At 42.0% G+C, this 27,940-nt stretch overlaps 1 protein-coding gene across 2 annotated transcripts in view; it reads left to right on the top strand.

Annotated features, from left to right (window-relative positions):
* Window positions 1–27,940, top strand: part of LOC141133135 (uncharacterized) — a 44,139-nt gene that overhangs the window by 4,962 nt on the left and 11,237 nt on the right. For both annotated transcript variants that reach the window (XM_073622304.1, XM_073622303.1), the window contains exons 2-5: window positions 9,996–10,113; window positions 19,171–19,299; window positions 22,643–22,757; window positions 24,900–24,988. In XM_073622304.1, the coding sequence (XP_073478405.1) occupies window positions 9,996–10,113; window positions 19,171–19,299; window positions 22,643–22,757; window positions 24,900–24,988 (451 nt within the window). The remainder of the gene's footprint in view (window positions 1–9,995; window positions 10,114–19,170; window positions 19,300–22,642; window positions 22,758–24,899; window positions 24,989–27,940) is intronic.

Genomic DNA, 27,940 nt, shown 5'->3' with positions numbered 1-27,940 from the left:
GAAGTCATTTCACCATGTTTTCCAATGATAACCATTCATTTATGTACGACTTAAAGTTACAGCCACTTCAAAGTAGTTCATGCTCTACTTTGGTCCGACTTTCATGAAAGTCATACCTGAATGTTATACAATGCAACAGTTGTCCATTATCACTGGTCAAAGCCAAAGTCGTATCCAAGTTGCACCCATCCAAAGTTGCACTCCAAAGTCAGCCCAACTTTGGAGTTGTACAAATGTTATATGCTTTGTTATAGACATTTTGATATAATATAGTAGCATAAAGTATATTATCAAACACTTCTTCCAGGTACATGGCGCGAGATACAAAGCCTGACATTGTTGATCTAACTCTGATAAAAAGTCTAAACGCTAATTAATTTATATGAAATGTACGGGAGTATGAACATTTTTTAGCATACCCCTGGGCCCCCCTGGAGTCTGGGACCTGGGTAGCGGCTTGTGATGCTCTCTTTTTTGCCTTGTTTCCACTGAGCGGTTCGGTTCGGAACGGTACGCTATTTTGAGTGTTTCCATTATGAAAGCGGCCCATACAACCGAACCGAAACGCACCAATCTGGGTCCTGCTTCAGATGTGGGGCCATAGAAAATGGAACGGTTCGATTAGGGCGGAGCTACGATACATTCCACTGATTGGCGGACGTGTGACGCCATGCTAGGCATTTCTTCTAAACCCACGTATGGCCCCTGGCGGTCCGACTTGCAGTGGAAACACTCACCTGAATAGGCCGGACCATTCTAGGCCTTCCAAACTGTACGGACCCGAACCGATCCGCTCAATAGAAACAAGGCATTTGTAATCCACCATTATACACATGGCACACTAAGCACAGCGGTATGGGTAAAGCTCTCTGTGGGCATGGATGTGACTGATAGTTACACTTTAAGTTACACAAAATAAACTAGTAAAACTTTTGGCCCTTCTTGCTGTATCCAATATATTTTTTTAAAGTTTTAAATACATAAACAATTTGGATATGTGCAATTTCAGAGAAAGTACCCTTATCCTTTTTGTTTATCCTCACTGACCTAAAGTAACCCCAGCCCCTAACTAGAGATAAGCTTAACTTTGGCTCCAGATTCAGTTTGATTGCAAGTTCAACCGTCCAGTGCAGCGGTGTGACTGACCCCATCCACCCCCAGGCAAGGTCGGAGGAGGCCGGAGTAGGGGATAAGTAATCCTGCCTGTTTCTGTACCCCTAGACATAGGGAGCATTTCATCCTTGCAGTGCAGGAGGAGGCTTATTACAAGGGAGGATTTGGGGTCTGCATAATCTTTATGGATACCACATATACTGGGTGACCTGCTGGCTTCCATCTCCTGTGGGGAATGTAATGGGCGAGGTGTATAATGTGAGGTGGGGGAGAGCAGAATGTGGCCGATGAACACCTATGTGTGGAATGCGGTCATAGCGAATGTGTCTGTAAAAGCTGCAGCTGAATGGAGCCGCGCTGTGACTGTACAAACACTTCTACCACCTCATAAGAACTAGACATTCTGGTTTAGGTTGGTTTTAGCGATGGCAGGCCACATATTTCTCTCATGACCTCAGTACTGCGAGAGAACGCAGGGCGGTGTTCAGGAAGTCAAGTTTTGTGCAGTGTTCATTTTTGTTGACGAAAACATTTTCATCATTCATTTTCATGATTTTAGTCACCTAAAATGTACTTTTTTAGATTTTAGTCGACTAAATATGACTAAAACAATTGCAGATGACTAAAATGTGACTAAAACGAAAGACTATGACTAAAACTGAATCCAAATTTGATGCCAAAATGAACACTGATTTGGTGTGAGGTGACGTTACCATTGTAAGACTCTTTCATTGCCAGTCTGCATTCATTTCTGTGTCATGTAACCTCAGATTTCACCCCGGCCCTGCTCTGTAACCACAGGTTCTCACTCTGAGACAGAATAGAAAGTGGCTACTATTCTGGTTTTCATGTTGTGGAAATGCAAATACTGTTTACAGACATAATCTTCTGATACTATGTACAGGAGACATAGCACACACATGGCCTAATGTCCTTCCATGTTGACAGGGGTTAGAAACTTTTACACATATAAATGTGGCTGACTTAATGAGGGTTGGTGGGCTAATTTTAGGGTGGTAAATCTCAGGGTCAAGGGCATGCCACCAATGAGGCAGAATGAGGTGACCACCCCAGGCAGCGCTCGCTGCAGCTCAGTAACATTGCCCTGTATACACACAGCAGCATTACTGAGCTGGTTGCTAGGACACCATTGGCTGGGCCGCACAGCCCCATTGGTTGTTATGATGCAGGCGGCCGCATGCAACATAACAACCATTAACACTGTACATCCCAGTGTCCTAGCAGCCAGTGATGCTGTGTGGCCCAGCCACCATCCTCCTAGCAACCAATGACCCACAGCTGCACATTGGTTGCTGCTCCAGCGTCCTAGCAACCAAAGGGAGGGGCAAAACGGGACAGGGACTCCTTCCAGAGATTGCATTTGCGTTTGACTGTTTGGGCGGGCAAAATGACCACCTCATGTAGCTAGTAACCTATGCATGCTCTTGCTCAAGGTAATTAGCTGTGAGTGATGACTCTGCCCCAAAGTAGCATGTAAGCATAGTAACATGAGCTATATTTTAGGCCTACCATAACGCACACACACCTAAATTCAGACATTGTGTGTTGAGATGCATTGCATTAGGCAGCCCATTCGTTTTGAATGGGCTGTCTGCACACCTTAATGCGAGAAAAAATAAGTATTTCGCTATTTTGTACAACGTAGCACAGAGCATTGTTTGTGGTATTCATGTCTGTGTGTTCTGGTGGTAGTGCGCTGTACAGAAGGAAGTACTGCACACATTGTGGTGTGAATAAACCTAAACACATTTCTTAGGAAGACTTGAACTCCTCACCAGTGGAAGTCACTTGAGATCATGCTACTTTTCCTCCCAAAAAAAGGGAGATTAGTCAGTATATGCTTGTTGTTCGTATGATTGTGACAGGTTCACTTTAAAGCAACAATGTATCAATGCTAAAGTCACAAACCTAAAAGCAAACCTGTATAGTAGGTCCAATAAAATGGCAGATCTCATCCTCAACTTTCCAGGATTCTACTGAAAGTGTATTTCAATCCAAATAATTTTTCTTGATTTTCTATAGAGTGTGGAAGGGTTAGGGCCCTGGCATGGGGGTTGCTGCTATCCGAGGCTCTATTATAGCGATTTATCTTCACTTCCTGTCCTGCTGATCATGTTTTATCAGACAGGAAGTGAGAGCAACTCTCCAACAGCAATACATTAGTAAAAAGGCTTATCTTTAGTAGTATAGGGGAAGGTTCTTTTTTTTTTGTCTGGATCCCAGTTTCAGATATTCCTTCAATTATTGTTTGGTGAAAATGTTGTTAGCAGGGAAGGAAGTGGGGGTAAATCTATCTAATGGAGTCCCAGAGAGCAATAAAACCACAAGAGGGATTCTGATCCTTCCTCATGCTATCAAAATTGTGAAAAAGGTTTGGTTTCATATACTCTTTTAAATGCCTTGTAGAAGCCTTGTGAAGTATTACTTTTGGCATAAGAACAGTGTAGTAGCCCCTTTACCCCCACCACAGTGCTTGGTGTCTGAGCAACCAATTGCCAGGTCTGACCATTGTTGTGCAGAGTGAGGTGCCTGCCTATGCCTATACAAATATTGACTTTCAGTAATCTGATATTTGTATAGTATTTTCCGAAGGATCTATCAGCACTTTATGTAGACCAGGGGTCTCCAAACTTTCTAAACAAAGGGCCAGTTTACTGTCCTTAAGGGGGGTCAGACTGTGGACATTGGGAGTAGAAAAGGTCTCAACGTCAGTGGGAATAAACAATGCCCCATCTTTGGTGTCATTGGGAGGAATAGCGCCTCATTGTTGGTGTCATTGGGTGGAATTGTGCCCCATCATTGGTGTCATTGGGAGGAATTCTGCCCCTTCATTGGTATCAGTGGGGGGAAATTATGCCCCACTGTTGGTATCAGTGGATGGAAACAGTGCCCCAAGGGCCAGATAAAAGCAAGCAAAGGGCCCCATCTGGCCCCGGGGCCACAGTTTGGAGAACACTGATGTAGGCTAAAGGATGTAGGATTTCTTGTTTACTGAACAGATGTAACTTGATTCCCCCATCCATGGTAAACAGCATGGATAGACGAATCTGCAATGTGAGTGTTGGATGACAAGTCTGCACTGTGGGTTTCGTCTGTATTCTGACAGCTGACACCCACAGCTCCCAGATCTAGCACATTAAAGTGCATATATTATTATTTACATATATATATATATATATATATATATATATATATATATTTATATTTATGTATTTACAGGATTTATATAGCTCCAACAGTTTGCGGAGCGCTTTACAACATGAGGGCAGACGGTACAGTTACAATACAATACAGGAGGAAATAGAGGGCCCTGCTCATATACTTTATACACCTCTGTGGTAGGTTTTGTAAGATTTGGGAAGGTACGGGTTTGTTTTAATGTGGAACTGCAGCCATTTTGGATATTGCATGGGATTTTAGAACCTCTATTAATTTTTTTTTAAGATATCTGTACTCCTATTGGAGAGGTTTTTCATCATTTCCTGTCCAGGTGGCACCACAGGAATTTGTAGAAAATTCCCCCAACAGGGACACAGTAGCCTTTCCTATTCTCTTGGCATTGGACTTCCTGACATAAAATGACAAAAGTTTTATCACTTCCCTACCTACAAACCATAGGAGAAAAAACGGTTTTGGCTGGATTTCAACTTTAAGTGTTGTTAAAGTGTATGCCGCCAAGTGAGGAAATCTTGTATATTAGACTGACAGGGCATGTCTGGACATGCAGCTTTACTACAACAGCACAGCTTGTAATCAGCCGGGTCACCAAAATGCGATTAATTGGGCAACACATTTTTTTTTTTTTGTTTTGTTACAAGAGGAGCAAGAAAAAATACAATGTTGTACCGATGCTATCTTGTAGCTCTGAATTGTAAGCTCTGTGGTTCTTGCACACAAAGAAAGTCAACTGTTTATTTCAGGTAGGACCACAGAGCTCACGCTCAAAAACACTCAAGCACAAAAACATTATTTTTTTTGCTAACTTGTCAATTGTATAACAAAGAATACGAGAAGATATTAGTCTGGGGTCCTTTATTATTTTCCTTCTTCTTTAGGCTAGGTTCACACTGGTGCGTGCAAAACACTGCATTCCTGTGCACATCAATGTGATGTCTGTGCGGTGCGATTTGAGCCATACATTTGTGTGTATGGCTTAAATCGCATCCGCACCAAAATGGCGCAGGACCCTTTTTTTTCCACACAGCTGAATAGCATTGCATGGGAATCGCACTGCATTTTGCAATCTGTTTCGGGGGGGTGTCGTTAGTTTAACATTGACACCCACAGAAGATTGCATGGACCCTGTGTGATTGCCTTGCAGTGCGATGTGAGGAAACGCAGTGAATCTTGTGCAGTGTGAACCAGGGCTCAAGGACGACATAAAAAAATCTTTAGCACCTAAAACTTTCTAAAGCATATGCGTTACATTGTTACAAAGACATTTCCTGTCCTCATTCCACATTACTCATGTAGCCCCTGAAGTACAGTACACACCCTGCTTGTCATCGGAGGACACGCTACTATCTGTGTGAAGGTTGCAGCATTCTGGAAAACACGTTTGAGTCATTCCATCTGGCATGGCTGATAACAGACATTTTGTAAAATGCTGCAGGAGATACAAATCACTGACAGGGACGGGTGAAGGGAGACGTCACACGGAGATACAAAAATAATTTTTTCATCTTGTGATATGATGTATTTACTTTGCTTGTGGTTAGTTTATATCTTTATTACAGAAGAAAGCATAACTGGACTGGTTATGGTGAGACGGACTAAAAAAAACTTCCATTAAATTGCTGACGCTATATAAGTACCTGTAATACTAATAATAATTAAAGCCCATCTCAAGGCAAATATTAATATAACCAGGGTAAAGCACAGTAGTTCTTAAAATAGAAAGTACCAATACATTACATCACTTCCGAAGTTGTTTTCTATCGTACGAGAATTTTCGTAAGTTAAAGCGGACCTTCAGTCATTTTTTGAACTTTCCATCTATTAAATCTTCTGCCCTTGTTGTTTTAACTTTGGATAGTAAAATATTTTTTTTTCTGCCAGTAAATACCTTTTACAGCCCACTTAGGTGTGCCTCTGTGTGTCCGTGTAAATGCAGGAAGTGAACAGGCAGCAGCTTCAGCTGCCCATAGTTAAAATGGATGCAGCCAGACTTAGTGGAGGGAGATTTCTGCAGCATATTTGGCAAGTACAGAATCACAGTATATAAAAAATAATATGCAAAGTTGTTGGAGGGAAGCTTCAGAATGGCAAAGATGTTTTTATTACAAATTATGTGAGCAGACTGTGGTTCCTCTTAAAAAAGCTGTAAACCCTCGTTTAAAAAAAAAAAAAAAAAATATATATATATATATATATATATATATATATATATATATATATCATACTTGCCTTCACTGTGCAGTTTGTTTTGCACAGAGTGGCCCTGATCCTCGTCTTATGGGGTCCCCCAATGGCGCTCGCGGCTCCTCCCTGCATCGGGAAACCACCTAGGAGAAGCGCTCTCCTTGGGGGTCCCCGTGCGGGCGCGCTCCCGAGTCCGAAATTTGCGTCCATGACCCTTGCGTCCTGACCCTTCTTGCCAGGAACTAATCACTAAGCTAATCACTTTCAATAGCCAGTGGGGTCTCTATCCCTGACCTACCACTCGCTCTAGGCTCGCCGTAATGACGCAGGTGACCCTATATATAAGGGCTTGTTCACACTTGACTAAATGTTTGATGCTCAACAAACACTCCTATAGTGTTTGTATGGCATTAGTATGGGCGTCAGACAGGCGTCAATGAGCTTTAGAATGGGAAGTTTTACAAGCGTTAAAAACGCTCCCTAAACACCCTATGCGTGGTTTCGTAGCGTTTGATGAGCGTTAAAACTGCTCCACAATGGAAAGTGACAGAATAAACAAGTTTTAACGCTCCGCAATCGCACCAAAACCTCACCAAAAATACCTGCCAGAGCGTTCGTGGAGGGTTACCATAGACTTGAAAGGGAGGTGTTGAAAGGCTTCAAATGCCTCCTGACTGGACATGAGGCTTCAATTTTTAAGCGGCGCGACGCTAACACTTAGTGTGAACAGCACAATATGCTGTATATTATATCTTGTGCATAGGCATTTTTAACGCCTGTCAAACGCCTCTCAGACATCTCCTCCTAACGCCATTGTGAACACAGCCTTGGGTTCCCGGTCAAGATGGCTGAGGTCTGAGGTCTCCAGAGGTTGCAGTGCCCATTGAGACAGCTGGCTTCTCTGAGACCCTGATATAGTCCACAGAGGGACAATTCCCCCAATAGACTCCTCTCCGCCTCTAATCATGGCACAGTACCATCTACAGGATGGTGGGGAAACCTGCTTTTTGTAAGCAAAAATAATTAATAATAATAATAATTTTGTATTGTGTTCCCTTTTAGATTATAAGTTCTCATGAGCGGGACCCTCCACACCCTCCTGTATTGTATTGTAACTGTACAGTTGCCCTTATTTTGTAAAGTGCTACTCAAACCTTTGGCACCATAAAAGTCTGGAATAATATTTAATTATACGAATTCTTATGTATGTACTTTGGGATAATTAGCTATGTAATATTAGGCTGTATCTATCCTGTAACCCAGCAGTTCTGAGTGTACCATAGGAGCTAAAGGAATGCTTTCCTAAAATGAAGAACAAACCACTATAGATTTGTGTTGAAAGAAATATCTGTTTTAGGAAGGTTCTACTGTGCTTTGCCATGCAGATCATTAATTGAACAAGATACAAAGGGGGCAATCATTGAGCAAGATACAAATTGGACAAAACCAGTTTGACCCATCTGTGGCCAACCTAATTCGAAAAGTGTAGTGATTGCACATCAAAAGCGGTAAACCAAAGATTAATCTTTTACCACTCTTGTTATGGCAAATCAACATTTTTCTTAGTTGCTTTAGATTACCTTCGGGTGATTACAGCCCTGCACATTGGACTCTTATCCATTACACCCAACTTTGGAATGTGGAGCCATAGCGGGACTTTACCCTCTAACCCATTCCTTTCAAAGGAGAAATGAAAGTAGATATAAGCTACAAAATTAAATGCAAATATATGTTCTTAAAAAAATAGTTTTTATTTATTTTAATAAACATGGGCACGGGACAATGATATTTACACAAGCATTTTGATTTACCCAGTAGTATAAGATATCATATACATATGAGAACAACAGAGAGTACTAAAAAAGTAAACATTGAATTTTTTGCTAGGTGGAGCTAAATTTAGCGAGATAGAGTAAGATGGTTGTGGCCATGCCCACCTCCACGATGTCACATGAGTGTTTGAGTACTGGGGAGGGGATGGGGTAAAATGGTGTATGCATTCAAATCTATTTTTCATACCAGCCACCTATAATGCACTGTACATTAGAATGAGAGTAGAAAGGTAATTTCTCTGAGCCAATCAGACTTTGCCCCACACACATATGCCGTCAGGAGGAGAGGGATGACCCCACTGGTATGCTAATGCTCCTTAATTGCCCAATCACAGGGCAGGGGGAGGGAGGCTGCATTAGTTTTCTGGAGCAGAAAAAGTGGAGCCACCAACCTGGTTGTTTAAATTTTAGTACTGGCTCTGCAAAATTGAGTCAATAAATCTCCAAAAATAAGCACTACACAGGAGTCCAAGAAGGTTGGTCCCCACTGAAATAATATTTTCACATTTACAACAGGCCATACGGATAGAAGGAGTGACTGGAGGAAACCCACACAAACACAGGGACTGCACACATGCTCCATGCACATAGTGTGTCCTGTGGCAGTTGAACATGGAATCCTGCTATTTTGGCCCTAAGCCACCATGCTGTTCGTTATATAAGCTTCTTATAGACAGTGAACTGTGGAGCAATGCCTTTATTCTTGCCCTTATACAGAATAACTAGACAAAATTGGAACCCATCCCTGCTAGATCTGTGCAGTCTGTCCAATTATTGTGAAAGGACATACCTGTATATCACAACATTGGGGCTTGGGGATAGTCACTTCTCCTATCTGCTCCCATGGTTCAGGGTCATGAAAGACCCCAGAAGCTTAGGAAGACTATGCAAACTGTGTGAAGACAGGGCAGAAAGATTGCTTTCTGTTATGTGAGCCCAGGACCCCAGTGCTACAAACATGCATTACATTTGACTTTACTGCTCCATTAAAGGGTAACTCCACTTTCGAGTGGGGAAAAAAAAATAGCAAATAAAGAAAAAATAATATAGCGTATACAATTGCAACATAAGTCATACTGTAATTGAATGTTATTAAAAATTACCTTTCCTTTTCAATCTGCAGCCGCTGTCATTTTCTGAAAATGCAATGCAATATGGCTACCTGGAGTTGTTCTGTACACACAGTGTGTAGAGAACGCCCCCCAGAAATATAATTTCCTGCTTGTGTGATTGGCTCACCAATTTTCCCAGAAAATTGCTTAAGATACAAGTCAGATTTCAGGCATCCCCTGCAACAAAAAATTAATTTTTGGTGAGATACTCCCAATAGGAACATGTCTAAAGGAATGCAGGCCCAGCAGATTTCCTCATTAGTGCTCTGCAGCTCCACAGCTGATAGATAATTATGAAACCACTCCCATTAGACCCACTTTGCACAGAGGAACAAACAGTGATTTCTTCAGAATAACAGAAGGTAGGAATCTGCAACAAAGGTTGTTATAATTCTTGCAATGTACATCGATCACCCAGAGGGGAATGTTTTTTCTCAACAAAAGTGGAGTTACGCTTTAAAGGTTCAGACAATGATATGCTACAAACTTTACAAGGCAATTAAATATGAATTGAATGCATTTGGTGTAGCTGATCAGTGGTATCTTCTCTCTGCAGGTACTTCCAACTGCATATGGCCTCCCTACAAGGACAGAAAGACTGATATCTGTGAACGATCAGTTTTATTCAGTAGACGGAGAGGATGGCCCAATCTTTTGTGTCCTCTGCCCAGCAGGTAATTCACTCCACTTTATGATCTTTTACATATAGATGTCTGTAGCCAAATGAGGAATTTAGGTTAAGCTGCCCATAAATCGAAGTTCGTCTGGCTCCGCGGGGATTGGCTGAATTTCGGTCTATTTATGGCTGTTCCCGCTGGACAGAAGTCTATCTATAACTGATTTATGTTGATTCAAACTGTTGGAAAACCTTTGTCGATTAGCCGGCTGTGGCCAAAAGGCATATTCTTACAGAGTCCCTCTGTCAGGGTACAAATGGCACAGCGGGGAGGATTCCTCCATCCACCCTGCATGTGTGGATAGGGGAATCAATTAATTTATTTTTTGCAATAAAAGCACCATGTCTGCACCTTACTGCACTTCACACCAGCATTGTGGTATAAATGTGGCACGTAGAAACCAATTGTTTTTTTTATGTGCCCCTCAGGGACTGGCATTGTTCAGGTGCAGAGATGTCACTGCAAATATTGTGAATGGGCCCTAAGTGAAAAAAAAAAACAAATTTTTCTCATGACTAAAGATAGCCATAGATGTATCAAAAATCGGCTGGACAAATTTTGATCCATCCATAGCTCCCAACTGTCCCTGATTTAGAGGGACTGTCCCTGATTTGGAACAATGTCCCTCTGTCCCTCTTTCCTCCTCCCTCATTTTGGTCTGATCTATATAGTTGTACATAAAATGCACTTTTTATCTTTCAAAAAGTGTTTCCCAGTGCTAAACCTTTCATCCAATTTCTAAATTGCTGCAATTGTTAATTTTAAAAGCCAATATAAAGGAATATTAGTGGTAAAAAAAGCACTTGTGGATTTTATTAACCTTTTTTTTTTTTTTGGTTATGTCCCCTTTAAGGGGCATTGCAGGGGGCATATCCTATGCCTACATGTGTTTGCTAGTAGGTGTCCTTCATTCCCATCTTGAAATGTTGGGAGGTATGTGACCATCTGTGGCCATTCCTGCTTGAGAGAAGCCAATCTAAGGCCTCTTCCACACTGGATGTTATAAAAATGCCAGTAGGCTAGCATTAGCTGTAGAAGGCTGTAGCTGTAGAATGAGTTTTGCAGCATTTTTCAGTGTTTCTTAGCTTTTTTTGTAGCAAAACTATACTCCCACAAAAGACTATGGCTCAAAAACGCGGATAAATGCCAAATATCGGCGTTTTTAAGCGTTTATCAGCATTACAGCATTTTTACAGCTGGAAAAACTCCTCTTAAAAACGCATTCGTTCCTGGGTTTTTTTTCCAGCCAGAAAACACCCCTGCCAAAAAACGCTGATAACAGCCTATGTGTGCATGGGCACATAGGATAAAATGCTGGGGAGTTTAATGGCCGCAGAAAAAAAAACGCCTGAAACCAAAAAAAAAAAGCTGTAAAAACGTCCGGTGTGAATGAGGTCTTAGGATTGGCGTCATTCAAATGGGGCTGTATGTAATGTTTTATTTGATCAGTGCCTGTAGCCGATCAGTGTATTCTGACAGCAGAGGAGTCCCTCCTATCAGAAGACAATGAAACTGCCTGCTGGCTGTTGGGGAAAAAAAAAAGGATCCATGTATGACCAACCCAATATCCAGATGAGCTAAATTCTAGTAGATAATACAGTTATGTGCTTTGATAGCAATTTTGGGTTCACACAAAATTCCAAATTGTGCCTTAAAAAAAAAAAATAAGGGCGAAGCCTTGCATAAGTCAATACATGATGTAGCAATGGCTTTATTTGCAGCCTGAAAACAGAGGTCTGGAAGTTGTGTAATGTCGTTTGCATACAATAGGTAGCACACATGATATACAGCGTACAGGAAGGAAACAAGCCTCCTGCTCCTATCTGGGGAATTTGGACTTCTGAGGATGGAGACGGGTTTTTCCAGTGGTTAATGATTTTCACAGTTGTTTAGAAGGATGATCCTTTACCTGTCCTTTCAGAAAAATGAACATTAGTGAGATGTGAAAGAATGCCTTTTAACTGTTAAACGTGAAAATATTCATATGAAACTGGTGGGAGACACAGACTGTGTCATGTTATTTTATATTTATTTCTCATTTTACTGTTGTGTTTTTTTTTAAATTATATGTACAGCCAAAACTTTTTGGAGGGTGTAGGGAATGGTAAAGCTAGCCATACCTGGCTAAAAATGTGTCCAAATGTTGCCAAATCAGCCGAAATTTGTGGAATGGATGGCCCTGTCAGCCCCCTTCCAGCTCAACAAAAGTTCATTCAAATATTGACTAAGCCAGATAGAAAACTATTGGCCAAACAGTGATTGCATTCTATCAGATGTAGCCACGGTTTGGTATTTAGACTGCTGTCTGAATACAAATGCTGGCAGTGCAGATTCCTCAATCCATGCTGTGTGTTTATGGCTAGCGGTAGAACCCCTACCATTTTTTTAATGGCTGTCTGTAACCTTTGAGGCTTCACACGGGACGTTTTACAACCTCTCCTGAATGATTTAACTTGACAGATAGTAACCGACGTTCAAAAACATAAATTTTGCAGCGTTTTGCCACGTTTGCGTTTAGAAGCGTTTAAAAATAAAAAATAAAAAAATGTATTTTAATTTTTTTCAAATAGTCAAAAATGAAAAATGCCTGTAAACGAAACGTGGCTAAACACGAGTTACCGCGTTTACACGCGTTTAGAAACTGTTACAGGCCTTTGGCATTTCGAAACAACTATAAATGACCCTGTGTACATGTACTGATAAGATAACATAGAGGAGAGTTCAGGGACAGCTGAAAAAAGCACCCAACTGCTCCTAAATGTTGGGCGTTTAGGAGCAGTTGTACATGAGGCCTAAGCCGGCCATCAAAATTCAGCTGGTTGGTTGTACTGAATTCAATCAATCGACAGCCAGCCTGTTCGATTTTTTTAATGCAATCGCTGCCGGCAACTATAACGCAAGCAGTAATTGTTGTATTTTGAGGACTGGGAAACCTCCCACTCTGAGAATACAATAGCTCTGCGAAAGGGATTCCCTCATCAAAACTAAATGAGTTGAAGGAAGGAAAATGAATGTATGGCCTGCCTTAGTAAGATTCCCACCTTTTCTACTTGTCTTGGTGATCATTGTCAGAATGTGATAGTACATCCAAAATTGTGACGTCGCCAGAACACAAGGTGAGGGGAAATCTTTCCAATGACATGCCCCTTGCTTTGCACAAATTTCCTCTAACTTCCTATTGTGATTCGGGTACAGCTCTCTGTTGGAGCTGTGAGTGTAAAATCCACAGAGGTACAGCATAAGACAAATAAAAAAACACATATTTGCAATACATGGACATTACCGTGTGCTATAAAGTGTAACTTTTGGATAGAGTAAGGGAGGGTTATAACCCCTGTCACTTTTTTTGCCATCTGTGTCCCATAGGGAAGATATTCCTTTACTTCCTGTCCCATAGCCAAAAGAGAAAGTTGGAGAAAATGGCGTTTTGCCTTTAGTTACACTTTAAACTTGCTGTACGTACAGAAAGGTTATGTTGGTGTTCCAGAAATATAGCATGCTCCTACTTTCCTCCTTGATATGACAACACAGTGCATTTTGTGGCTCTGAATTACCAAGAACGTTGTGCCAGCCCTGATTATTTAATTTCTAATAAGTAGCAAAGAAACACAAACCTCTAGCCATCTCCTCCCTCATTTCTCGTCTCCATGACCCTCCTTATGTACAGGAAGAAAGCACAGGAAGTTACAAGCTCAGCAAATTGCTGCCAAAGTCAACAGGCATTTTTTGCACTTATTAAACAGATATAAAAAAAAACACTTTTAAATGGTTAAAACTCGCCATTCCTCTTACTAAATACCTTGTACAGTCTACTTTCCTAAAAGGGGTTATTTTGGGGGGTATTTGTACTGTCCTGGCATTTTAGGTTCTCTTAAAATGAGATAGACCGCCAGTACATCAAGACTGATCAATTTTCAGATATACAGTGCCTTGCAAAAGTATTCATACCCCTTGGAATTTTTTGTGTTTTGTTGCCTCACAACTTGGAATCCATATGGATTGTGTGAGGATTTGCATCATTTAATTTACAGAACATGCCCACAACTTTGAAGATGTTTTTTTTTATTTATTGTAAAGCAAACAACAAATAGGACAAAATAACAGAAAAAGTCAATGTGCATAACTATTCACCCCCCTAAAGTTAATACCTTGTAGAGCCACCGTTTGCGGTTATCACAGCTCCAAGTCGCTTTGGATAAGTTTCTATGAGCTTGCCACATCTTACCACTGGGATTTTTACCCATTCCTCCTTGCAAAACTGCTCCAGCTCCTTCAAGTTATGGTTTGCGCTTGTGAACAGCAATCTTTAAATCTGACCACAGATTTTCTATTGGATTGAGGTCTGGGCTTTGACTAGGCCATTCCAACACATTTACATGTTTTCCCTTAAACCACTCAAGTGTTGCTTTAGCAGTGTGTTTGGGGTGATTGTCCTGCTGGAAGGTGAACCTCCGTCCTAGCCTCAAATCACACACAGAGTGGTACAGGTTTTGCTCAAGAATAGCCCTGTATTTAGCACCATCCACCTTTCCCTCAACTTTGACCAGTTTCCCAGTCCCGACTGCTGAAAAACATCCCCACAGCATGATGCTACCACCACCATGTTTCACTGTGGAAATGGTGTTCTTTGGGTGATGTGATGTGTTGGGTTTGCGCCAGACATAGTGTGTTCTTTGATGGCCAAAAAGTTAAATTTTAGTCTCATCAGTCCAGAGCACCTTCCTCCATACATTTTGGGAGTCTCCCACATGCCTTTTCGCAAACTCAAAACGTGCCATTTTGTTTTTTGCTGAAAGTAATGGCTTTCTTCTGGCCACTCTGCCATAAAGCTCAACTCTATGGAGCGTACGGCTTATTGTCGTCCTATGTACAGATACTCCAGTCTCTGCTGTAGAACTCTGCAGCTCCTCCAGGGTTACCTTAGGTCTCTGTGCTGCCTCTCTGATTAATGCCCTCCTTGCCCGGTTCGTGAGTTTTGGTGTGCGGCCGTCTCTTGGCAGGTTTGCTGTTGTGCCATGTTCTTTACATTTGGTTATGATAGATTTGATGGTGCTCCTAGGGATCATCAAAGATTTGGATATTTTTTTTATAACCTAACCCTGACTTGTACTTCTCAACAACATTGTCCCTTACTTGTTTGGAGAGTTCCTTGGTCTTCATGGCAGTGTTTGGTTAGTGGTGCCTCTTGCTTAGGTGTTGCAGTCTCTGCGGCCTTTCAAAAAGGTGTGTATATGTAATGACAGATCATGTGACACTTAGATTGCACACAGGTGGACATCATTTCACTAATTATGTGACTTCTGAAGGTAATTGGTTGCACCGGAGCTTTTTATGGGCTTCATAACAAAGGGGGTGAATACATACGCACATGCCAATTATCAGTTTTTCATTTCTGAAAAATAGTTGTATGTATATATTTTTCTAATTTTACTTCACCAACATGGACTATTGTCTAAGTTGGTGAAGTAAACTAAGGCTATAATGTTACAAAATAGGTAAAAAGCCAAGGAGGGTGAATACTTGTGCAAGGCACTGTATATACCATAGTTTGTAGACTCTGACTTTCCTACAGACTAAATAATATACACTGATTTGGGGTTATTTTTATCAAATAAATGAAGCAGAATACATTTTGGCCTAAATTTATGAAGAAAGATTATTTATGAAGAAACTTAGAAAAACTTGTTTTTTTTTTTTTGTATTTTTTCATTTATATAGAAAAAAAAAAACAAATGGGTACAGTGTTGCATGACTGAGTAATTGTCAAAGTGTGACAGCGCTGAAATCCATCTGCCTGGGCAGGAAGGGGCTGAAAGTGTCCGATATTGAAATGGTAACAGATCAAAAGGGAGCAAAAAAGAGAAGTTCATTGTTAAGGTTTACGTACACTTTTATGATCCCCCTCCTTTCCCGCACCTAACATTGTTCGGTTATGGCAGTTGGCCACTCAGGCCCAAACACTAACTTTTGGAAGGAATGGGGAAGGTCATATGCTCTCCCTTACCTCAAAGCATTGGGTATTAGAAAGAAATCTATTTCTGGATCACTAGTCCTTTAACCACTTGCCGACCAGCCGCTCCCCATTATACTGCAGCAGGTCGGCACGATCCCGTGATCCGTCGTAGCTGTACATCTGTCCCTTTAAGCGGGATAGCAGGGGCGCACCCACGCCAGCTGCACAGCGGGGGTGCTGATGCTCATGACCACCGGCCACGAGCGATCGCGGGCACGAGAGGCAGAACAGGGACATGTGTGTGCAAACACACACATCCCAGTTCTGTGAGGAGAGAGAGATTGTGAGTTCCTATGAGCTGGGATCCACGATGTCTCATCTCCTATAGTCAGTCCCATCACCCACAGTTAGAATACACATAGGGAACACAGTTAACCCCTTGATCGCCCCCTAGTGTTAACCCCTTCCCTGCCAGTGACGTTTGCACAGTAATCAGTGCATTTTTATAGCACTGATCCCTGTATAAATGCCAGTGGTCCCAAAAATGTGTCAAAAGTGTTTGATATGTCAGCCATAATATCACAGTCCAGATAAATATCGAAGATCGCCGCCATTACTAGTAAACAAAATAATGATAATAAAAATGCCATAAATCTATCCCCTATTTTGTAGACGCTATAACTTTTGCGAAAACCAATCAATATACGCTTTTTGTGCTTTTTCTTACCAAAAATATGTAGGAGAATACATATCGGCCTAAACTGAGAAAAAATTTGCTTTTTTTAAAAATAAATTGGGGCTATTTATTACAGCCAAAAGTACAAAATATTGTGTTTTTTTTTTTCAAAATTGTCAGTCTTTTTTTGTTTATAGCGCAAAAAATAAAAACCGCAGAGATTATCAAATAGCACCCTAAGAAAGCTCTATTTGTGGGGGAAAAAAGGTGTCAATTTTGTTTGGGTACAGCATCGCACGACCGCGCAATTGTCAGTTAAAGCAACACAGTGCTGAATCGCAAAAAATGCCCTGGTCATTGAGCAGCCAATTCTTCCGGGGCTGAAGTGGTTAACAGAGTGCTTGCCACCTAGATTAGAATGATTGGAATTACCTGTGTATTAAATTGTTCAAACTTTCATTGCTAATTATGGCTTCAAGAATGAATGTAATATCACACACCTCTCTGGGCGTTTTCCTATTGGCGGAAACTTTATATCAAGACTATAATTTCATAATTGGAACTGTCATTTGCACAGGATGCATAATGCAGTGGAGGAAGATAGTTTTGCCCTTATGGGCCAATCAGATGGTAGTTATTTGTTTTTGTTTTTTTGAACGTGGAACTAAACCCACCGATTTAACTGTTTAACAAAACAGTTACTTTCAAGGCATGGTGTGAGTGATGACTGTTATACATGGGCGGCACAGTGGTGTAGTGGGTAGCACTCTTGCCTAGCAGTAAAAAGGGTCGCTGGTTCGAATCCCAACCACAACACTACCTGCCTGGAGTTTGTATGTTCTCCCTGTGCCTGCATGGGTTTCCTCCCACACTCCAAAGACATGCTGGTAGGTTAATTGGCTTCTGTCTAAATTGGCCCTAGTATGTATGAATGTGACTTGGGGACCTTAGATTGTAAGCTCCTTGAGGGCAGGGACCGATGTGAATGAACAATGTATATGTAAAGAGCTGTGTAAATTGACGGCGCCATATAAGTACCTTAAATAATAATAATATATTATAGTGTGCTTATGTTAGCTCTCAGCCAAACTGTAAAGCCATCAAATGGCTGATGTCGTAGCTGATCACATGTACAGCACCATGGCAACTGAAGATGAAATAAATTCTAACATGGCAGCTTCCTTGGCTGTAAAATATAGGACAGTTTAGTTCCTCTTTAAAGACTACCAAGTAAAAAAATGTGAGCTGCTGTGGGTAACGCAATACATTTTTCTCCATTCCAACGCTTAGATGTATTATACACAATATTGCCTTCAAACAGTCTTCTTTTGCCTATTAGCACACTTGCTAGAGATAACCAAGTTGCAGCAGTTAGAGGATATAGAGAACTAAAGAATTGGGATAGGTTATGTGACCTTCTATCATCTATCACTTGGCCTTGTGTCCTCCATTGCCTCTTCAGCCTAAAAACTAGCAACAACAATTTAGCCAAGTATCAGCCAAGTTATCAAGTCCATAGTTTAATGAAAAAAGGGCCCAATAATAATGGTACATAGACTGATTCCTTCCTTCCAAACCGCAAGCATCCAGAATACAGAGCATGCTCAGTATGGAAATACAAGGTATACTAGATCCACACCCAACAATGCAATGCATGCACCTTAGATGTCTATAGAAAAATGTCTCCATGGCATACCTGAGAAATGCCTGAGATTTAACTTGGGTTGGGGTTTTAGTTGGTATTTGAATGCTGATACGCCCAGCATTCAGGGGATTCCAGGGTGGTACGCTCGGAATAAAGATGATTTTTCTGAAGGTTTTTGTCTCTTTTATTACTGGTATATTATGAAAGGAGTGCACTATACATCTTATTGTCTCCCTAGGTTTAATTGATCTGTAGAGAAAAGCAGCTGAAACAAATTATTTTGATTTATTTGACTGTTATATAGATATCCAAAAATGAGGGGTGGAGGGGTGGTATTTAGTTTAAGACCACCTTGTAAAAGTGGGTGGAACTCCGCTTTTATTCTTTTTTTTTCAACGTTTTCACAATACAAAAGAATCAAGCAATTAGTATTGAGAAGGGAAAAAAAAACACAGGTAGAGAGCCACAATGGCTCATATGCACAATGTATGCATACAATAACATAAAGAGAAAACATAGAATAACTAGTATTAAAGCCCCCTGTGGATGGAAGGTATCCCCACACCACATAAAACATATTACCAGGTTCAATATGTGGGGGTATGCTCCAATGAGTATCCTAAGAGCAGCCACAGATACACTTTTGGTATAAAGCGTTAGTTCCTTTCCTGTTTTCTCTTCACTGTCCTGCATGTCCTCCAGTGGGGATTTTCTCTCTGCATAATCAACCAGCTCTTATAAATTGATCAGAATGTTGATTAACCTTTTTTTCTTTTGAAGGTACTTATGTCAAACAGGATTGCACTGTGCCGTACACAAGAGGAACGTGTGAGATTTGCCAGGAAGGTACTTTCAGCCAATATGCTTCAGGGTTGTCTGAGTGCCTCAGATGCGACATATGCCGTGATGGTAAGTACTTTCTTTATAAACACAAATTTGAATGCAACAAGTATTATTGAATTGGAACTTCAGTCATTTTTTTTTTCAATTTTCTATCTAATAAATCCTCTGCCCTTGTTGCTTTAACGTTGGATAGTAAAACATTTTTTTTTTGCCCACTTCCTGTTTCTTGTCTGGTAAAAAGCCTAGGCTAATGATATCATGCACAGCTCTCTCTCTCTCACTCTTGTAAGAGTTTGCCAAGGAAGGGAGGGGGGGTGAGTCATAAGAGGGCCAATGAAAGCTGCAGGGCTGCAGAGGGGGTGTGCCTCTGTGTGTCTGTGTAAATCCAGGAAGTAAACAGGCAGCAGCGTCAGCTGCCCACAGTTGAAATGGATGCGGCCAGACTCAGTGGAGGGAGATTTCTGCAGCATATTTGGCAAGTACTGAATCACAGTATATATAAAATAATATGCAAAGTGGTTGGAGGGAAGCTTCAGAATAGCAAAGATGTTTTTATTACAAATTATGTGAGCAGACTGCAGTTCCTCTTTAATGACCTGCTGTTATAAAGAGTTTGCATTGTCAGACATTCCAGGAATAGAGAACAAGGCCATAAGCTTCCTGCTTCTGTGAAAGTCGCAGAACCTTGAGATGATGCTTAGTCTAATGTCACATTGGCAGTGCTCTCAATAGTAGCATTTTTCCAGGGACAGAATCCATAAAATGAAACGTACATTATCCTATGGAGTTGTTCCATCACTGTCTGGACCAGAGATGTGTCACTCTTCTATTGATAATGGGAGTTGAATCTGGCAAGTCTTTATTCATCTGGAACGATCCTTGGTGCCTTCTTAAAAATGATATCTGGGCAAGACAGAGCATTTTATGCTTAACTACAACAATAATTAGGTTCACGCCCGTGTTTGGTTTCTGTTTTTCATAGAAAAGGTGCTGTTTCACCTTCATTTGTGGCTTCTAAAAAGCCTCCATAATACATCCTATGAGGCAAATGTTTCTGTGTAATCAGTGTAAATGCCCTGATGATGTTAGTTGGAAATCTGTACATGTGCAACATATTTTAAGGGCTCAATGCGCTCAAAACACAAGTTTATTGACACGCATTGACATTCATTTTAAGCGTTGCATTGCGATTTTTGGATTCATTCTTGATAATGTGCTTTTTTTCCCATGAGGCCAAAAGGCTTCTGTCGGACCGACTCCAGTACACACGGGCACCTCCGTTTGCCTGACACCGCTTGCTCAGCGGGTATCACTCTGCCGATCCCTGCTAAGAACAGATATAGTACATATATAAAAGAGTCAACATGGCAGGGTTCATCTCTGCTTGCTACTGAGACCACACCAAAAACAAGTATGCAGCCAGTGAAGTCAGTACTACCGGTAATCATTATATGTAAAGTGCGTCAGTACTTGGTGTTGAAATTACTGTATTAGCTTCACAGCCAGGAAATTAGATTTTTCTTTCCATAAGTAAGTCAGCAATTGCTGATTAAACACATGTAGGTCTATATAAAGTCAGGGCTGAATCTATGAACATAGATATGCTGTATATAAATCAGGACTGAGTCTATGAACACAGGCATGTTATTAGTAAATCAGGGCTGAGTCTATAAACACAGGTATGCTGTATATACAGTATCTCACAAAAGTGAGTACACCCCTCACATTTTTTGTAAATATTTCATTACATCTTTTCATATGACAACACTGAAGAAATGACACTTTGCTACAATGTAAAGTAGTGAGTGTACAGCTTGTATAACAGTGTAAATTTGCTGCCCCCTCAAAATAACTCAACACAGCCATTAATGTCTAAACCGCTGGCAACAAACGTGAGTATGCCCCTAAGTCCAAATGTCCAAAATGGGCCCAAAGTGTCAATATTTTGTGTGGTTACCATTATTTTCCAGCACTGCCTTAACCCTCTTGGGCATGGAGTTCACCAGAGCTTTACAGGTTGCCACTGTAGTCCTCTTCCACTGCTCCATGACAACATCACGGAGCTGGTAGATGTTAGAGACCTTCCATTTAAGGATGCCCCACAGATGGTCAATAGGGTTTAGGTCTGGAGACATGCTTGGCCAGTCCATCACCTTTACCCTCCGTTTCTTTAGCAAGGCAGTGGTCGTCTTGGAGGTGTTGGGGTCATTGTGTTGGAATACTGCCCTGCGGCCCAGTCTCCAAAGAGAGGGGATCATGATCTGCTTCAGTATGTTACAGTACATGTTGGCATTCATGGTTCCCTCAATGAACTGTAGCTCCCCAGTGCTGACAGCACTCACGCAGCCCCAGAACATGACACTCCCACCACCATGCTTGACTGTAGGCAAGACACACTTGTATTTGTACTCCTCACCTGGTTGCCGCCACACACACTTGACACTATCTGAACCAAATAAGTTTATCTTGGCCTCATCAGACCACAGGACATGGTTCCAGTAATCCATGTCCTTAGTCTGCTTGTCTTCAGCAAACTGTTTGCGGGCTTTCTTGTGCATCATCTTCCTTCTGGGACGACAGCCATGCAGACCAATTTGATGCAGTGTGTGGCGTATGGTCTGAGCACTGACAGGCTGACCCACCCACCCCTTCAACCTCTGCAGCAATGCTGGCAGCACTCATACGTCTATTTCCCAAAGACAACCTCTGGATATGACACTGAGTATGTGCACCCAACTTCTTTGGTCGACCATGGCGAGACCTGTTCTGAGTGGAACCTGTCATGTTAAACCGCTGTGTGGTCTTGGTCACCATGCTGCAGCTCAGTTTCAGGGTCTTGGCAATCTTCTTATAGCCTAGGTCATCTTTATTTAGAACAATTCTTTTTTTTCAGATCCTCAAAGAGTTCTTTGCCATGAGGTGCCATGTTGAACTTCCAGTGACCAGTATAAGAGAGTGAGAGTGCTCATCAATCACACCTGAGACCTATAACACTAACGAGTCACATGACACCGGGGAGGGAAAATGACTAATTGGGCCCAATTTGGACATTTTCACTTAGGGGTGTACTCACTTTTGTTGCCAGCGGTTTGGACATTAATGGCTGTTGTTGAGTTATTTTGAGGGGACAGCAAATTTACACTGTTATACAAGCTGTACACTCACTACTTTACATTGTAGCAAAGTGTCATTTCTTCAGTGTTGTCACATGAAAAGATATAATAAAATATTTACAAAAAAGTGAGGGGTGTACTCACTTTTGTGACATACTGTATATATCAGGACTGAGCCTATAAACACAAGTATGCTATATTGTAAAACCAGACTGAGAAAAAGATCCGAGGTATGCTCGCATGTATGCTCTAGTACATATGAACCCTCAATGTACTTTAAATTTGTGTCATTACAGATCAGGAAGAAGTGTCCCACTGTATCGTCAATAAGAACACCGTCTGCCACTGCAAGAAGGGAACCTTCTGTCCTTCAGACCAGCCATGTGAGATCTGCATGCCCTGTACAGGCAGGTGAGTTGTCATTGTGTTGTACATCAGACAATTCTCTACAAGGTGACAGCGATACAGTGCGCAACGATGTGGATGGTGTACAAGAACAACCGCACTGCAGAGTTTCTGTCTGCATACCCTTAATCAGCCAAAGCTTTGGGATGCAGAGAAATACAAATCTCCTGGCTGATAAAACAGCTTCCTGATATATGTTGCAACTGGTTATGCAGCTTTTTGCTGGACCTTAGCTTGATTAAATAAGAAAAAATGCATCTGGGTTTAAAATAGGTAACAAATTCGAACATTACTACTCATCAGTTTAAAGTTAAAGTGGTAGTAAAGTCTTCTTTTTGACTTGTACCTTATTATAAGCTTACCTGTAGGCACAGCAAATACCTCCTAAACATGCACTGTTTAGGAGATATTCTGCATGCAGCTGGTGAGGTCACCGCTGCATGCGCTCTGAAGGGATGGCGTACCTGTGCTATTCCTTCAGATCTCCGTGCCGCGGCTTTGATGGGGGAGTGACGTCATTGTGGCTCAAACCCAGAAGGAAGACTGGGTGAAGATGGAAGCCCTGTCAGCGGTGACAGCGCACCGCTGGAGGGCTTCGTTCTAATGTAAGTATTTTATAATGTGCTTATATGTGATGCATACTAGCACAAGATGCCATTGTCTTGCAGGGTTTTTTTAAAGTGCGGTTTTGTTAAAGTACATTAATTTACATTAAAGTAAAACAATTAAATTTTTCTGGTACCACTGATTAGGGTTGCACCAATACCGATACTAGTATCGGTGCCGAGTATTTACAGGAGTACTTGTACTCGTGCAAATGCTCCCGATGCCTAGTCCGATACCTGGACACTCAGGGACGATTGGTGCGGCGACAGGGGAAGTTATAATCACTGATCTCCCTGTGTGGCTTTCAATAAAGAAGCGGACAGCCGCTTCTCCTCCTCTCCCCTCCATGGCTTTCAGCTGCTTTATTAAAAGCCACACAGGGAGATCGTTACTGGTAACCCCCCCTCCCACCGCTGCACCGATCGTTCCCAAATGTCTCCTGTATCCTCCTCCAGCTCCCCTCTGTGTCCTCCTCTGTGCTCCTTCTGTCATCCTTTGCCCCCTCCGCCCCCTCCCTGCCGCAGATCTTTTAGGATAGAGAGCGGAAGGAAGGAGCCGGTAAATATGTAATTTACTGGCTCCTTCCTTTTCTGAATAAACAGAGTCAATGATCACTGACTGTGATTTACGATGCTTCAGTTTATGAATGGAGAGAGGAGCCTCTGTCTCCTGTCCATTCATCTTCAGTGCAGCTGAGGCTGCTGAGAAGGGGACTGGGACTGGACACAGTCTACTCCACACCTCATCAGTGCCCATCAGTGCTGCATATTAGTGCCACTGTCACATGACATTAAAAAAAAGTATCGGTACTTGTACTCGGTCTTAAAAAAGTGGTATCGGTGCAACCCTACCACTGATGTGTGTGTATGTGTGTGGGGGTATGTATCTACTAGCAACCACTGTAAGGCTGGTTGTACAGCTCTTGCTCCCAATTTGACATCCATGTGGGTGCAGGTGCGGTCTCCCAAACTCACACTGTGTTCAAAGACACACACATGCACCTGTACCCACACGGATGTCAAATTGGGAGTGGTGTCTGTGTCCATTTTAACTTTTTTCATTTTGGATAAAGTAGGGAATGGTTAAAACCATCGTCAGATTTTTTATTTTTTGCCCTCTGTGTTCCATTGGTGGGCACTTCCTGTAGATACAACAGGAAGTGAGAGGAAATCTCTCCAAAGTGACAAAAGTCCATGTTAGACAGTTATGAGAAGAACAAGTGTCCCAGTTGGGATTTCCCCTCTGTTCCTCTTCTGGTGACAGCTCAAATGTTTGCATTTCTTCAATGCTTTCAGGTCCAGTGGTCATCAGGGCAAATTGAAAGAGTCTCCATAATAGGGACACAGACAGATCTACAAATATGACAAGGGTTTTAACCCCTCACTACTAAATCCAAAACTAAAAACAAAATCTTTTTGGTTTTAGATACATTTTAATTACATTTTCCGGTCTCTGTTAGAATTGTCTAAAATGCTTAAAATAAATCTATTTCAGACTTCCATCTAATTGTTTTTATTCTCATCAACACAATTATTTTTTTAGCTGTCCTGAAGATGAGGTGGTGAAGGCGCCCTGCAATTCGACAACGGATACGGAGTGCACCCCCCCAAGTTCTTCCACTAGCACAAGAGGTAAGTTCCCCCTGTATTACCCATGAGTTACGTCATCGCCCTCTAAGGTGCACATGTAATGCATTCTCATGCTCGTTTGGCTGTACTTCTCTTGTGGACCGTTTTCAGGAGACAGCGGGCTGATGTCCGCTGTCTGCTGACATCACAGAGCCAGTGCAGGCTCGGGCAAGATTGCGACAATGAAGTTGGGATCCCCTCACATGCCTGATCCAGCACCCAGCTCAGGATCTGAGCGAGCTGCTGAGATCCTGAGCCGGCTGCTCCCGCCTCCTCCACAGCCCAGTGCTCCAGTGAGCGCAGGGAGGCAGAGCAGAGAGACGGTGACTGACAGTCTCAGGGAGACTCTCTTCTCAGGGAGCTGTGAGAACCGAGTGATCGGCAGCGTTTGCTCTCTCGGTTCTCAGTGTTAGAGCAGGGGACAAATGCTGCATCCAGCTAGGTACAGAAGGTATGATTTAAAAAAAAAAAATGGATTTCCATACTTCTCTTTTAAAGGTTGTATTTATTTTGGAAGAATGCTGTTAAAATGTATCAAAAGCTAACATGTTAGTTTTGGGTAGACCAGGGGGCAGTTAGACCCTCTGCCTGGGGGGGCAATAAATTGTTGTCTCCTTTTTTGTTAAGTCCTTGCTGGGGCTTTGTACCCTTTCTGTTTATGATGGTGACTCCTGTCACTGAGTTAGAAAATGACACTTGGCATTGAAATAAGAATAGAGGGGAAAACCTTGCAGAGATTTTTTCCCATTTCCTGTTGTGTCTCTAACAGGATATAAGGGGAAAATCCCCCTAATGGGTCCCAGACAGAAAAGAAAACCTGACAGGGGATCTACCATTTCCTACACTAGCCATAACTAACATAATTTAGAAATATAGTTTATGCTTTAATACACTGCCTTAATTAATCTTGTTACAAGTCAGCTACTGCCTTTACATGGTATCTGGTGGTATAGACTGTTCTTGTTACAATGGCCAGCTCTGTAAGATTAGCATGCAGGAGAGTTAGGCCTCGTACACACGATCGGATTTTCCGATGGGAATTGTATGTTGACAGACTGTTGACCTAAAATCTGACCATTTGTACGCTCCATCGGACAATTGTTGTTGGATTTTTTGCGAACAAATGTTGGAAGGCAGGCTTATAAATTTTCCATGGACAACGGTCTGTTGTCAGATTTCCCTATCATGTGTACACAAGTCCATCAGACAAAAGTCCAAAGTACAAACACGGATGCTCGAAATCAATGCTCACCAAACACAACATTAGAAGAAGGTGCCCAAAGGGTGGCGCTAAAGAGCTGAAAAGCCACGTAGTACGTCATTATGTTTGTGTTTGTTGGCCGGCAATTGTGTGCCGTTTGTATGCAAGACAAGTTCATGGCCAAGACCCTTCAGACAAAAGTCTGATGCTTTGTCTGCGGAAAATCCGATTGTGTGCACAAGGCTTTAGGCTGGGTGCAGTCTGACAAATATTTGGAATGTTTCAGCACCCGTTTCAGTGTAGTCAGCCCTCCCTGTTCAACAAATGTCAATCAGTAGGTTAAATTCTGTGGATTGAGCACACTGAATACTTTAATTGATCAGTGGCTGCAGGCAATCATTTACAGCTGCTGATCAGTGTATTCTGCCAGCAGAGAGTCCCGCTGTTAGGCCCCTTTCACACTGGGGCGGTGGGGGCGTCGGCGGTAAAACAGCGCTATTTTTAGCGCTGTTTTACCGTCGTTTTTGCGGCTGTATTCGGCCGCTAGCGGTGCGGTTTTAACCCCCCGCTGGCGGCCGAAAAAGGGTTAAATCCGCTCGTACAGTGCGGCTATAGCCGCGGTATAGCCGCGCTGTCCCATTGATTTCAATGGGCAGGAGCGGTGAATACACCGCTCCTTCACCGCTCCAAAGAAGCGGTTGGCAGGACTTTTTTTACCGTCCTGCCAGTGCGCCGCTTCAGTGTGAAAGCCCTCGGGCTTTCACACTGAACAAACAGCGGAGGCTGTTTAGGGGCTGTTTGCAGGCGGTATTTTTAGCGCAATACCGCCTGCAAACCACCCCAGTGTGAAAGGGGCCTTAGAATACAATGTCCTGGTGAGGGGTGGGAATGATTCCACCATCCACCTTGCTTGTGCGGATAGGGGAATACATTTGTGTTTTTTCCTTCAGCCAGCCGGTTCAACCAAAAAAAGCTACCCACCCATATACAGCCTTAGAATTAATTTGTAATGAATGGAGGAGCCTGAGCAATGAAACAGCAAGGTACACGGAGAGAAAGAGGATGGAAAAAAATTATAATGGCCATGTGACAAGATTCTCTATTTTTTTCTTTGTAGCACACTAACACTTGTGTGTGATATGTAACCACAACCTAACCTCCTAGAACAGCCATGGTGATATGCAAACAGTATAATGTTGAGAGCTAGAAGGGAGCTGGAGCAGATCTAGAAGATAGTATATCCACAAAAAAAAAAAAAAAAAGCAGGTGGCCAACAGCACAAGGACTAGAGACAATAAATGCTCACCTTAGCTATCCTCCTCCTTCATGGCTTTATGTTTATATATATTATAATTATAGCCATGTTAGCTGATCACATACACAGGCTGTACACTACACAGTGCTTTATTCCTCCTTCTGACAATGCAAGTCCATGAGTCATCAAAAACAATGCATTCCCTTTGTGGCCTTTGCCCATTCTCAACATTTTTTTGTAGAGAAAAAGTAATAGTACTGAGAGACTGGGAGCTCCCTCTGCTGGCTAATTGGCAAAACGTTATTTTTAACACTAACTGCAAAGTAAAATATTAAAAAATGTGAGAATTGCATCAAATGAAATGTTGAAAATGCATGCTTGTTGAACATACCTTATACATTTCCTTTAGCTCCAATGGTGTATTAGACCATAAGTCAGGGAATAAATTTTAAGGTGGTGCAGTCACAGGGCTTTCAATACTGTTTGTGTGTACAAGGCA

The sequence above is a fragment of the Aquarana catesbeiana genome, linkage group LG03, assembly GCF_042186555.1.
Source record: "Aquarana catesbeiana isolate 2022-GZ linkage group LG03, ASM4218655v1, whole genome shotgun sequence".
Classification (NCBI taxonomy): Eukaryota; Metazoa; Chordata; class Amphibia; order Anura; family Ranidae; genus Aquarana; species Aquarana catesbeiana.
Note: the sequence above shows the minus strand (reverse complement) of the source record. Positions and strands in the feature narration are given on the sequence as shown.